The following is a 14,870-nucleotide window of genomic DNA, read 5'->3' as shown; positions in this document are numbered from 1 at the left end:
TCAACTACATCATTTACTAGTTGCTGTCTATATTCAGTGATAGATTATAACAAAATGAGTTTACTGGCACTATGAAACTAGGTGAAAGAAACTACCAACAGTGACAATTGTTGTGTCAGATACAAAGTATGCTTGGATTTTAAATTAATCCATGCTTTCAACTCACTGTTTTGCTCATCTTGCAGTCTTAAGTTTTGAAATAGGCTTTGATTGGAAATTATCATTCACAAGATTATATGTACTGAGGCTAATTTCACTTGCCCACCTGACCAGACCTCCAAACTTCCATTTTCACTTGCCCAAGAACAAAATTTACTTGCCCCAGGCAATGGGATGTGGGTTTTTCCCTGCCCTGCTTGCTAAGACTACGAGTATTCCCTCTTTGGCTTAGGACCTCTTCATATGAGCCTGGTCAACCAGCCTGGCTCATTTTCCGAGATCTCACCTCGTCACTCTTTCCTTTGTAAAAATTTTGATGTGTTCATATATGTATGAGAAGCCAGGCTGGCCCGGTTACTGAGATCTCAGTTTTTGCGTCCAAGATCTCAGTGACCAGGATGAAAATTTCCCATATGAACGCTCCAGCCCGGGTAACCAGGACGAAACTTTTTAGGCAAAACAGCTTCGCTTTTGCAACACAACACTTGGCCAGTTACCTGGCTCATATGAAGAGGCCCTTAGCCTATGTATCATGCATGACACAAAAGAAAATCAACATTTTTTTCTCGCTGTTTTCATTTGCATCACACACAGTAGACTAAGCGAAAGAGGCCGGGACTACTCATAGTCTGAATATCTGTAGGCCCAATAAGATGGTACAGTTTTAACTGCTACATGCACTTGTACATGTACATAAAACAAGTCCATGACTCAAAATCAAACCCACAACTTGCTTGCAACTGTAACATGGACCACATAAATGATGCAGGGTTTAGTTGCAGCCTCAGACATTGCTCAGTGATGAAAGATGAACAAAACCTTTGCACAACATGATCATCACCTGCTAAATTTACAAAAGTCACACATAATGAGTTGTACCCTCTAAATTGGTCTAAGGGTTCCCTTGATTAGAAGTGATTGATGCATGTACTGCATGTACGTTTACAATGTATATAGTTCCCATGTACAGACCAGGGTTGTCATTAATTTTTTAGTCACCTGTAGCCTTATTCTCCACATGCATAGTAAATTTGTTACTTTGTGGGTGATTTCTCTAAACAACAGGGAATTTCACCTGTAGCATCAAGGGAAAATCAAGCATACTCAGCCATAACAGGTGTTACGGCTTACAACCCTTAATGACAGCCCTGCAGACATAGCATACCAGTACAAGTAAATAACCTGTATTTAGCCTTAAAATGAGTGATATAGAAGATGTTTTATACTAAGTAATGGACCCTTAGCCTTGAGTTCTCAATTGGTATTGATACATGCATGTTCCTTTGACTCCTTTACATTGTTTGCAATTGTTCTTAACAAAGAAAATATGTACTACTGATGATGGCCGTACACTCAAAAATGTTTTGGTTTTTAAAACTGTAGTAACTTTTAGCCTTTTATACATGTACAGTAGACAAAAAAATATTATCGCAGGCTCAACTGTTATTACAGCTTTTCATATACAGATACAGTAAGTGTAGAGCTACATACATTGATTATACAAGTAAAGAAAGAAGTAGAGCCAAGCACCCCCATCAAGCTTGAGTTTGCCCTACACTTACTTCTAGCATGTCATGTGTTGTTCACAGCTAGAGCAAAGTTACATGTAAGTTTAAGATTTTTTTGGCACTATTGTTATGCTGTTTTGACACTATTTTTGAACTATTTTAATACTATTTTTATACTATTTTTACAGTATTTTCATACTGTTTTTATACTATTTTGTGCTATTTTTATGCTGTTTTATACTATATTACTGTATGCCATTTCTAGACTATTTTAAAGCTATTTTCATATATTTATATTGTATTTGACATATTTTTTTCATATATGATCCACTTTAATTTTTAAACTGTTTAAAGTACTATTGAAATATGTTTTGAGACAGTGGATTTCAATAGTGTTTTAAACAGGTTTTAACACCTTAAAAATCAGTCGAAAAATATGTTAAAAATATAATTTTGCACCTATTTTAAACCTATTTTGTACAAAATACTTTTAAAATTGTCATTTAAACTAGTTTAAAAATAGTCTTGCAGATTAAAAGCTGTTTTTAAAACGATTTGTGTCCTGTTTTTATTCCGAATGCTGTGTTCCTCGAGAGATTTTCAAAGTAGTTACAGACTATTTTAATTATATTTTTAAACTTAGCAAAGGATTTCGAGTTTTGGAATTTTAACTATATTTTTAAAAGCTTTTCAAAATACATTTCAAATTTTGTTTCAATAGTGTTTTAAACAGGTTTAAACACCATTAAAAGCAGTCGAAAACTACGTTAAAAATACTTTTCGCCCTGTTTTTAATCTATTTCATAAAATAGGTTTAAAACAGTTTTTAAAAATAGTATTTAAATACATTTAAAATAGTGTTTGGTTTGGTAAGGGACCAGTTTTCTAGCTTGCCACCGAGAAAAGTATTTAGAAGGTAAATTTGGTCATTACGTAACTGATGTTTCTAGAATGTCTTGTGTTTGTCTTGTGATCATCCATGGCTGACCATCAGTCAACGTAAAAGTTAGTCAGGTCAGCCTTCACATATCTCACCTTGTACTAAGTTTCGTTGTTCGCTTTGCCTAGCTTCTCTAGCTTCTCTAGTGCGATTCAGCGCGCGCACAAGGTTACACAAAGCAAACATGTGGTCGACATAGCAATCATTTTATTTGGTCAATGCCCTCACTATCTGTGCTTTTTTATCCGCGTGGGCATAAGCCAAGCGCAGTTCTTGCTCTGCACGGGGTTCTCTCGATTTTGGGGGACTTTACATAAGAACGAGTCTTTTCTCTACGCACGCTTAAGGAGCGAGGTTACATGCAGGTGAAGGCTTGCTTCCTTTGCTTGCACTGCCTGTGGATTTCAGTGGTAACTTTTTTGCGATAATCAGTTGCACTAATCAACTATGGATTTTGTTATGAGATACCAGTAGAGTTAAGAATCCCTTTAACGGAAATCATGAGAGAAGTGTATATTTTTCGACAAACGCGATCGTAGCTTTGTGACGCATTGCCATAACTCTGAAATTCAAAATAAGCAGCTGGTTTCCAAACAAAGCATACGCTTGAGCTGTAAAATTGTAAACAGATCCTACTTTATCGCCTCTTATGCCTGATGAGGATAAAAACTTCGGTGGCTCTTTGGTTTTGGATTTTAGAAAATGATGACGTTACGTGAAAAGGTCTTTATTTCACCAAAAATTGTTCGCCTAAAGTTTGGCGTTGACTTTAGACTTGCATCGAGTACGACAAAACATGACAATCTACAAATTGAAACTAAAACCTCACATGATAAAGGGAAGAGAATTTACCTTGTTTGACGGGACAAGCGAAATGCAGCCTGTATGTGTTAGTACAACAAGGGAAGCCTTTCCAAAGCGTTCCTTCAAAATATAATGAAACCGAAAGTAACACGGCGTGACGTCATACAAAAAGCATTTCACAACAGTGGTTTAAGCAAATTTTTTGGAGCAGACAGAGTGAAATATGGGCAATTGGAAAACAGACCATGTATGTTGATAGTCTCGAAAGTGAAAGTGATTATGTCATGACGTCATACGAGGAAGAGAATTCAAATTCAGCAGATGATTTTTCCCTCCTTAGTTCCTTCCCATTCATGTGCCAAGACATAACAAAGTCATAGTCCTTTGAAGTTCGCCGGCTTTCATAACTAGTCTCCTCTACTAACTATGTAGGAACCAATCGTAAGCTAGTAACCTCATTTCGCATGCAAATATCCGTATCAACCGTATAATAATCGTACGGTTTAACACCACATTCATTTTGCCACGACTAACTATAGCATGTGATTACTGAGCTAGATCTGAGTGGGGTTTTTGAAGCGGTAACATTGATTAGAAGCGAACAAACGTATTTTCATTTAGAGACATGCGTCGAACCGTGCAATCCTCTCTGTAAGCGACCACTTCATCTCGGCTATTCTTTCTTCCCAACGTGAGGTAAGCATCTTTCTCCTTGTGAAATCATAACCAAGGCTTTGTGAGAAACGCAGCCTGTATCTTGCTCTTACATCCGTTAGAAAGAACAAAAAAAACAATGAGCAAACGGGCAGGCTCGCAGCTCGCATATGAGGCTCGTTAGCTCAGTTTGCTGCCTCCGAGATTTTTTGAGCGAAAGAGAGAAGCTGGCAGTCTGGGAAGAGTAGGAAAGATCACAATACCGAAAAACAAGTCGGCGCTGTTCAAAACTTTGTCCCGATTTTATTTTTATGTGATGTCATCCGAAGACACCAGTTTTGTAGCTTGCCACCGAGAAAAGTATTTAGAAGGTAAATTTGTTCATTACGTAACCGATATTTTTAGAATGTGTCGTGCTTGTCTCGTGATCATCCATGGCTAACCATCAGTCAACTTGAAGGTTAGTCAAGGTCAGCCTTCACATGTCTCACCTTGTACTGAGTTTCGTTGTTCGCTCTGTCTAGCTTCTCTGCTTTGAGGTTGCCAAACACAATTTCCGCGCACGCTCCTGCTAATGCAATTTAGCACGCGCACAACACAACTTACACAAAGCAAACATGTGATCGATACAGTGATCATTTTATTTGGTCAATACCCTAGCTATCCGTGCTTTTTTAACCGCGCGGTTATGGGCCGAGCGCGGCTTATGTTCTGCATGGGTTTTTTTTTTTTTTAGTTTTGGCGGCGACGAGACCAAAACTTCCTCTCGGCCAAATTTTGAACTGTTACGCCAACTGTGATGTTTATTCGCGAAAAGCTGTTGAAAAATTAATAGAAGGACAAGTTTACAGATATTGTTTTCTTTACCGCGAGTAACTAAAGTATCTTCTTGTCTCTTCATAATTGAACACATTGTATTTATAATAAGCTCCCTCAACTTAGGTTCTCAGGCGTTAAATAGAATGGAAACGAGAAATAACTGCTACACACATGTCACTTAGACGCGATTTTGCGCCCTCTTTGATTCTTGGATTGCGCAATGTCCAGTTTTGTGTCATCTGTTCCTTTGTTTCGAGCCGAGGTTTAAAGAGAATATCTATTGCTATCCTGCTTTCGTCATCAGAGATGTCAACATTTGTCGAGAAAGGTACTCAAAAGGTCGTATAAAATCCAGGAAGAGCCATCACTGCTGTAAGTGTTATAGCATACAGATTTCTCTCGAAGCCCACCATAAAACATTACGCCATCTTTGACGATATTAAGCGGTACAATTTGCATCACCATACATGACTTATCTACCGAGTAAAAAGAAGGTAGCCGCTGACTTTTCACGTCTAAGTTAAAGATGGCCGAGTGTTTTATGCTGGAGTTTTAAAAAGCAATCTGTATGTTGAAACAGCAGTGATCGCTCTCCCTGGATTTTAAACGGCCTTTTGAGTAGCTTTTTCGACAGCTGTTGACATTTCTGGTGATGAAAGCGGGATGGCAATGGATATTCTCTTTAAATCTCAGGTCGAAGCAGCGGAACAGATGACACAAAACTGGACATTGCGCAATCCAAGAATCAAAGAGGGCGCAAAATCGCGTCTAAGTGACATGTATGTCGCAGTTATTTCTTGTTTCCATTCTGTTTTACGCGTGAAAACCTAAGTTGAGGGAACTTATGCGTTGAATCTTCCTCTGCCGCACTTTTTCGATGTCGTGAGAATGCCAAAAAATGTAGCTTTGAAAATATTTATGAAAGAAATGACTCAAGTGCTTTTTTTGCCGAATTTATACTGGATATTGATAGGAAAATACTTAGGTAGACATTTCTTGTTGATTTCGAGTTAAGTTAAAAACGGCTTCTCTGTTTTAGATGTTCATGAAATGGCCAAAAATCGTGAAGTCCTGTGTAAACAGTATGCCAGCACAGAAAAAATATTGAAGTCCCCAAACATTTTATGGCTTTTTTGAGAACTTTAGTGATTGCTCTCACTAGCTATGTTAGAATAATGTGTATTTGCTGGTGCCCAGTACAGATATTTGCCATCAATTAAAGGTTGTTCACAACACTGTGAAGTATGCACCTTACTTAAGATGGAGCCACGGAGAGAAATCAAATTGTCTGGTTCATATGAATATCTCTGCTTTGAGACTGATAATAGTAGAACATGATGCAGTGGATTTCATTTTCACATGGCCTTTCTTGTTGTAGAAATACTAAATCAGACAGCTAATTAAATATGCATAAATTAGTGACAAACGGCCATTTTTGGAGGGGGTCCCCCTAATTTGAAGGGAATAAAACATTTTGACCCAAGTTTTTGCCATAATCAAATTGCGTGTTGCCATTTTTGGCGACCAAAGTATTAAGGGTTATAGAGAAAAAGCAAAATGAAACACAAGTATCAAAACTGTGCTCGGCCACGTTAAGAGACTTGTCCTGTATGTTCTTAAGGTTAGTAGCAGCAGTAGATTAAAAGCCGCTGGAAGCCCCAAGACTCTCATTAGGTCTTGTATTAGCGCGTTGACCGACTATGAACTGTCCAATACTTGTTCACCATTCACTGATCCTAAGGGAGACGTAATCTTGGACTATCAAGTTTGCAATAGCTTGAGGAATGTAATGTTTCAACCATTCTGCCTGACAGTAAAGGCTACATCTTCTTCTGTTTAGTCTCTAATGACTGAGCTTATATATCTTGTACAGTTTATACTCATTGTTAAATATATTCACTGTGGTAGTGGCCAAGTCGAAAGGTTCTGTCCCTTCCGCTACTATAGACTCTTTTCTTGTTAAATGAAATTTTGCATTTGTGTTCTGCTTTTCCGCTGTTAACATTTTCTTGAAATAGGACTTAGTGTAAACAAAACAATTGGCTTGAACGTGGACATAATTCAGAAAACGCATTCACGCTTTCTCTCCGCAGATGGGAAAAGCAGCACTAGCCCAGCCTGTAAGGCCTGTTGTTATTCTGACACAGTTCGTGTTGGTGGGTTGGTTTGTGGCGTTTGGTTTGTGTTGTTTGGAAGATGTTCATCCGGGGAAATGTACCTGCAAACCTTTTGGCGACATCCGGACCAGGGTAACTTGTACAGGAATTAAGCAAGTGCCACGTGATTTACCGTCCAATACGGCAAAGTTGTAAGTGAGGCGAAACTACATTTATAACCGTTAAAATACACCACACACTTTAATCTTTAATATTTTCCAGAACCCTCTTCAGATGAGTCAAATTACGGGAAATGATTAAAATGTCCTCAGTTGTATTCCTAGCATGGGAAGTTTTAATGTTTATCCACTTAATGTTTTTACTATATGGCTCCAAAATGCTCCCAAATATTGCCCGTTCCCTTAATTACATATCGTCAAATAAAGTAAAAATGCAACAATCAAAGCAAATAATCCCTTTCTTTCTTTTTGATACTGTATGGTCACGGTGGTATAATACGTATAGTCATATATCTATGTCCTCCCTCCACATCCTTTGTTTAGTTCCCTGGTTACGATAAACGTACACTGCTCAAGACACAACATATGTTGGCCACTCGCATTATGAGTCTTCTAAACTTTTCTGGTGTTGCCATGGTTCTCTTTCAGAGTTCTCTCGGCAAATCATTTGAGGTCGATAGAGGAAGACGCCTTTAGAAGTCTAACATTACTTAAGGTCATGTAAGTTGATTAGCTTAATGGAAACACAAGCTAGCAAATCGCATTTTTGTAGTGAAAGTAATAGCTCCAACTCAGCACAATTAACAAAAAACACGTCATTAGAACCTATAGCCGTGACTTAATTACTAGCGGCTGTTCGGAAAAGATCAGACCAGACTCGAGAGATCGACGGGAATCGAGCATGGACTAACTATGAAAGAAAACTAACTTCACATTTAAATCACGAGGCATTGTTTTTACTGAACGTTTATATATATAGTACATTCAGTGAGATTAAAATGGTCTGACGAAAGCAAGACTTGTTGGTGTGTTTTAAAATCTACCCTCCTAGATCTTCGTCCATAGTTCGTTTTCAACTAATGTCATTGCCGCCATGTTGGATGATCATTAACTAGGGAATTCAAATAGGATTCATATTCTGTTAGAGAACATAAAATGACGTCATGACATAAATACTTGAAATCATAACCACATACAAAGCACAAACGCCTATTTCAAACTACCCAATCAGTAAAGTCCTAGAGACCAAAAGATTCCATTTAAATTCAAACATTTAACTAAAAATACTGTGTTTTCTTTTCAGAGATCTATCAAGGAACAGCTTGAAGTCTATTCCACAAAACACTTTCCGTAATCTGAACCTACTGACATACATGCAAGTAGAATTAATCTGATTTGTGTTACAGTCAAACTTGATCTTTGGTTACGAGCTCTCTCAATGTGCCATGTAGATTAGCTTTGCTTAACTTGCTGTATATTGTTAGTTCAACGTTAGACCCACTCTAAAGATTCGACTATTCCACAATTTGAGTCGTGTCCACTCGTTTAGACTCGTCATGACGAGACGAAATTTTCTAACCTCTACCCTTCCCCGTCTAAATCACCTAAAAAGGGCGTTTATGCTAATTCTTAACCTGTGGACAGAACTTTTCCGTGAGTACAGTCGAGTCGTGTCATCTTTGTGGACTCGTCACGATTTCCTATTTCCGTCCCCCCTTCACCTCACCTTCTAAAACCGCTATAGGGCGCTTCTATAGAAGTCCACTCGACTTAAACTTTTCCATAAGTGGAAGCGCGTCAGCTCGTCAGTACTTTTACTTCCTCTTTTATAAACCACAGCACTGCCAGTGTGTTACGCCGGGAACATATCACTTCCTGGTTACTTGTAACCTCGAGGGAAGTAGAGTCGACGACTAGGTTCTGATCTTTACGACATAACTTACCATAAGTCGAGTCGACTATAAAGTTAGACGACTCATCTCACTTTGGGTGCATTTGACAACCCTCGCTTTAGTGCAACTTCACATTGTGCATTTGTATACGCATGGTTATCCTCGTGCAAATTAGAACTGAAACAAGCACTAGTAAATTTTTCAAAGGCTAACAAAATTTCATCAGCGAGTGCAGGTTGTAGTCTGAAAGAAGGTACTCGTGCTTGTTTATTCCAAAGTGCACGAGAATAATCATGCGATTACTTTTTTTTTTTTGTTATCATTGACTCTATTGGTTTTCTGCACAACTAGTACTTACATGTGATTACGTGTTAATAATACACTCAAGTACAAATACTCAGGTAATTGTCATAATTTTTTTCATTCTGATTGGTCAAGGTTTGTAACACATTTAACAATTGCTCCACCAGCGGACGTTGGATGTGTGCTCAGGCCCGCAAATGATCCTCAAATTGGTCCAAAAATGATCCAAGTGGCCTCTTTCTCAAACATCGATAAAATGGCGCTTTTGTATTCACAGTCAGGTGTTGTTATGTCTCCTTTGGTTTGGCTCTGCTGGGTTTAGATGTATCAATATCTTGCATCTCATCCGGCAGGTCTATTATCATGACCCGTACTTAGTCATATCCCTACTGGCTATTTAGCACCTCATTAAAGCGCGCTAACAATCTCTGGATTTTATTGCATTCATTACTGAGGATCTTGCCATTTTTGTCCTTAACTCCAACACTTTAATTTTCCTCCCTTTTTCATTACTCGTTACTCTGAGTATACGGTGTCTTCGTGTGCTGTTATCCAACTGCATTTTCCGTTTCTTGTTCGGCTCTGATGGGTTCAGATATTCTGACTTTCCTTGAGCTGAAACATAATTGTTCCATGTCATTAAAATCGCAGAATTCTTAAAGTCATAGAGGCGAAACTTTTATTTTCCCTCTTGTAGAAATCTTGCCGAAAATAACATCAAAGGTGGATTTTATCTCCCTGGAAATGCTTCACAAGTGTAAGTTCTGTTTCTGTTTAACAAATAGATTCCATGTTAACGCGTAAAATGAAGTCAAAATGTGTTGAGAACAAAAAAAGTGGCACACGAGCAGTTATTTTGACGTCGTCTATGATCTATTACTGCATAGACATACGGCAAGTTAGGATCTATTTGTTTTCAGTTGTTTTACAAATTTTGTAAAAAAATAAAAAAAAATGTGTACCAAGTTGCTATCGACTTATAGAGACACGAATGGAAGTTTGGGAAAACAAGAAATACTATCGTTCCACAGTTTTTACAAGTTCTCCCAAACTTCCTAGGAAACACGAAGATCATGTTTTCTATTTTATTTAGAAAATTCCGAGACAACAAAGAGAAAACAACTTTACTTTGATCATCAAAATGTAAATTAGCTCGCACCATTACTACGTCAATTGATTGCTCTAGTTTTGAGTTTCTATCGAGTTTAAGTGTAAATCTACCAGCGTTAACTCACGAATGCCGTTCTCTAATTGGCTAAGCTACTTGATATCTATTTTGTTGTAGATAGTGAGAGTGCGTTCGTGCGTTATCAAGGTGTCTGTGAAGAAGATTTAGATAAAGTGTTGAAAGACTAGTAGATATATACTAAAACATTTGGATCATTCGCTCTCTATTTCTACGCGTCATAGAAATCTCGAGCTCATAATCTAAATAGAAACACAATTTTCAATCAATCTGGGCTATTTTCTAATATACACAGTATGTATTAGTTCTATTCAAGATAATATAGAAATAGCGTTCTCTGGTAAAAAGAATTAAGAAAAAATAAACTTTTGACAGCCGGTCTACTGTCTTCGACGGATAAAAACTATATAGTGATAAAAATAATGTAACGTTAAAATTTTAAATACAGAGAATAATTCGCAGAAATTTTTTAAAAAAATTACTGCACGTAGAAAGTCCTATTCATGTTGTTCGATGCAATGTCGGGTATTGTGAAAAGCGCAACCCGTCAGTAACATGCTGAAGTATTTATGGGGACTTTTACGGTCTATTGTTTTTTGACCTTGTGCTCTGAGTCAAATCACCCAATTCAGGACAATAGACCAATCATGGCGTACATTGTAACTCACAATGTTGCTTTCTTTGTTCATAGCGAATTGCAACAGAACAGGATATCGTTGAATGATTTAAAAATTATTCTTAAAGAGTCAAAAGACATCACTTTCTTGTAAGTATGCTGTATAGCTAAGAGAACAGAACTAAAACTATCTAACAGCATTATGTCTTTTGGCAGGTGTATTGGTTATTCCCGACCTACTGGGAAGAACATGTCGGTTAACCTTGTCAACGTCGATCGTAAATCACAAATAAATGATGCAAATAGATCGCAATATTTAGGGATGAAGTCACATCAGCCTTAGCTGGTTTTCATGCACCTCCTCCATCCTGGGCGAATTGGAGTTTGGAGATGCTGGTTTTATGGAGGGAGGAAAACCGGAGAGCCCGGAGAGAAAATCTTGGAGTAAAGCTAGAACCAACAACAAACTCAACTCACTGCCACACATGGCACCGGGCCGGTATTGAACCCGGGCCACATTGGTGGGAGGCGAGCACTCTCACCACAGCACCTTCCCTGCTCCCCACATTCTCATATTCCACAAGTTCGGTCTCAACAATGACACAAAGTTGAAAGCTTGTGCTGAAAAAGCTTTTAAATTTTAAAATGTCTTGAAGCGCAAACGAAGGTTGGCATTAGTTGCCATTATTGTACTACTGAATCTTAGATTTAAGTTAAGTTTACTCTAGCTGTATTTCCTCTGCAGAGATATATCACGAAATCCAATTGGACCTAATTTAACTTCAGACACGTTTGCTGGATTTCACAAGATGGTTCATTTGTAAGTTCTTTATAACTCTTTGATTTCTTTTTCACTTTTTTCTTTTTCTGGGGAGATGCTGTTCCTTGCCATAAATTTATAAAAATAAAATTCATTATATGATTTCAGTGTTTGTAGCACGTGACGTCTTGTAGAGGAAACACATTTTGAAATATGCCTTTAACCTTATGCAAACTATCTTTTTTTTTTAACACGTGGATTATTTTGTTAGAAATATGGAAAGATGTGGCCTTCAGCACATTGAGAGTAGAAGCTTCCGAGCGATGAACAAATTGAAGAAAATGTAAGTTTACTCCTCAGTCCACTCAATTACTTCAAGGCTTGGATCAAAGACTTTTACTTGTAAAAATAATTTATTAGCTGTATTTCTTAAGACATAAAAAACGATGGAACTAAATTTAGCACACAGTTAGGATTTTACGTTCTGAACATTTTAAAGTAGAATTGGCACTTCTGACATTTCACTTGGCATGTCACGTGGCGTTAGGCAGAAAATAACCATTATTTGAGGAATTGATGGCAGTGGAGACGCGGTGGCCTCATGGTTAGTGCGCTCGTCCCCGGATCGAGCGTTCTGGGTTCGAGTCCTGGCCAGGGACATTGTGTTGTGTTCTTGAGCAAGACACAGTGCCTCTCTCCACCCAGGAGTATAAATGGGCACCCGCGAAATGTTGGGGAAACCTAACAAATTGCGGGGAGTGACCTGCGATGGACTAGCATCCCGTCCAGGAAGAGTAGAGTAGCTCCGGCAGCTATGAGCCAATCGGTTCAAAGGCTATACTTCAATAATATCATCCAACATAACCGGGTTTTAGATGCAGGTCAATTATTTCCATCCCCTCATGTTTGGAATGACCGTCCCCTTTTTCGCATAAAAAATTTCGTAGGCTCAAAATTCGATTTTTGGTCATTTACATACTCTAAAAACGAAATGAAGGAAGATCATCCTAAACCTACCAAGGTAGATAATTAAAATTTGATTCAAAAACGCTCATTTTTTTATCAGTGCAACGCAGAATTTTATAATGAGAGAAAATTTGAGCTTGACGAAATATGACAAGAGATATAGCTGGCCGACCAAAATTTACTTTACATTCTTGACCAAGGCATTAAACTGCTTGAGAGGTCGATTAAAGCAAATTAATTCTGCTTGTATTAAAAAAATCAATGTTTTTTTAACGTTATTGCGATCAAAATTTGTAATAATTTTGGTTTTATAATCCATCAAATATTTTCGCTAGCGCGCGATTGGTCTAAAAACGTCACGTGACCGAATATTCCCCAGCTAAAACTTGGGAATATCCGAGAATATTTCCCAATTTTCGAAACTGCGCGCGTTGCAAAAAAAAAAAAAAAAAAGATTTGAAGAATAATAAACACAATAGCCTCCATTTTGGGCGAAAATATGCTCGGATATTTGCCCTTGGACATTATCTGTTCCTCGAAGCTCACAGTTTTCCTCGGAAAACTGTTCACTACTCGTAACAAATGATGCCCGCGGACAAATATCCGAGCATAATTTCGCGCCAAATGGAGGCTATTGTTTATTTAGCAAAGCCATACCGTAATGATTAGTAAATTAGCGTAAATTAGCCCCGGGGCGCTTAGTTACTTTTGGTTCCTCAAGGGAGGGCGCTTATATCTTTTTTGAGGAACAACCGAATGTTCAAAACAAAATTTTAAGAGAAACTGTACCAGTAACAAATGTAAAGTGAATGTTCAATAAAGGTGATTCCTCAGTTTTGCATTGCGCATCCTTACTGCGCACGATTTTGGCGTCATAGCGCGCGCACATGGGTGCGTGCACGTACACAATGTAAGAGATTTCCTTCAAGCTGAGCTCGATAGCGAAATTTATGTTCGTTGTCTCTCAAAAGAGCATGGTGACCTACATTTTTTATTACATAAATTTGGTGGGAAAATGATTCTCTTTAAGTTAAAAAATTAGAAAAACTTGTTCGGAAGGAAATAAGGATATCGTTAAAAGAGTGCACAAAATCGTTACTCGAGGATGCAAATTATGACTTCGAAAACAACGACTTGAGGAACATAATGAGTCAGTGTCATTTAGAGCTATTTAGAATTGTGTGATTTTTCCATAAATTACACATTACATTGTTCCAAGTGCCCGAGACTTTCTGCCTATCAAGATTTTCAAGTATTGTTTTAATAACCTCTGCTTTCAGCTACCGCAAAGCTTAACGTAAACTGATGAAATAAGTCGCGTAATTAGACATAAATGGGGTGAGATTGACCCATCATATCTCTTAAACGAGCATGGTGACCTATCATTTTTATTGTATTTTTCGAAACAGTGCTTGGTAGAGAACATTCAAGGGAAGTTTCAAAAAAATTGTTCGGAAACTTTTAGTTCTGAGGAATCACCTTAACGTGAGGGAATTTTAATCTATTTCGACGCCAATAGCTTTGACAGTGTCACCTACGGTACATCGATATGTAAATAAAAGCTTAGCTTTCTGTTGCGGCATCTTCAACGTCCAATTCGGTGATCCCGTCGAAAGGATCCACGTCGTGTGAAGTGCTCATGGCTTGTTGGAAAACCTTGAGCCGTTCTAACCCTGCATGGTAAGGCTGATTTTCCCGAAGCAGAATAGGGACGCTTATTAAAAAAACACATTCGAAGGGGAGCGCGTATCCGAAAGAGGGCGCTAAATCGAATCATTCGGTAATCAAGAAAACACTCTATAAAAAAGTAATTATATTTAACTGTTACTAACTTAAGTGATATTTGTGATATAAAAACCCTCTCTGGCTAAGAATATTTTTCGACTACCTTAACTGCAGTCTTCAACGTGTAAAATGATACAAGAGGCGCGAAAATTCCAAAATATTCAAGCAATAGACTACACTGTCTATGCGTTCATAGCGGAGCGTTGGCCCGAAGGGCTGCCAAGCGGCGCCCGTACTCATAGAAATCCGTGAATCACTTTTGTCATGGTAAAATGGCTAGCGGTATTGCTCGTAGGCGTGTACGCATGACAACGACGACGTCGTACAACAAGGGAGCCATACTCTAGCTAATAGAACATGCG

At 38.1% G+C, this 14,870-nt stretch overlaps 1 protein-coding gene across 1 annotated transcript; it reads left to right on the top strand.

The window, feature by feature from the left end:
- Positions 1 to 6,977: 6,977 nt before the first annotated feature.
- LOC110067445 (uncharacterized) lies at positions 6,978 to 11,340 on the top strand. Its single transcript, XM_089297389.1, has 6 exons — positions 6,978 to 7,192; positions 7,649 to 7,720; positions 8,304 to 8,375; positions 9,893 to 9,952; positions 11,073 to 11,147; positions 11,214 to 11,340. Exons 1-6 carry the CDS (start codon positions 6,978 to 6,980, stop codon positions 11,338 to 11,340), a joined length of 621 nt encoding a protein of 206 aa, XP_089153515.1.
- Positions 11,341 to 14,870: the final 3,530 nt, after the last annotated feature.

This window comes from Orbicella faveolata, unplaced genomic scaffold (genome assembly GCF_042242905.1).
Source record: "Orbicella faveolata isolate gen_17 unplaced genomic scaffold, um_ofav_v1 contig_3, whole genome shotgun sequence".
In the NCBI taxonomy this organism is placed as follows: Eukaryota; Metazoa; Cnidaria; class Anthozoa; order Scleractinia; family Merulinidae; genus Orbicella; species Orbicella faveolata.
Note: the sequence above shows the minus strand (reverse complement) of the source record. Positions and strands in the feature narration are given on the sequence as shown.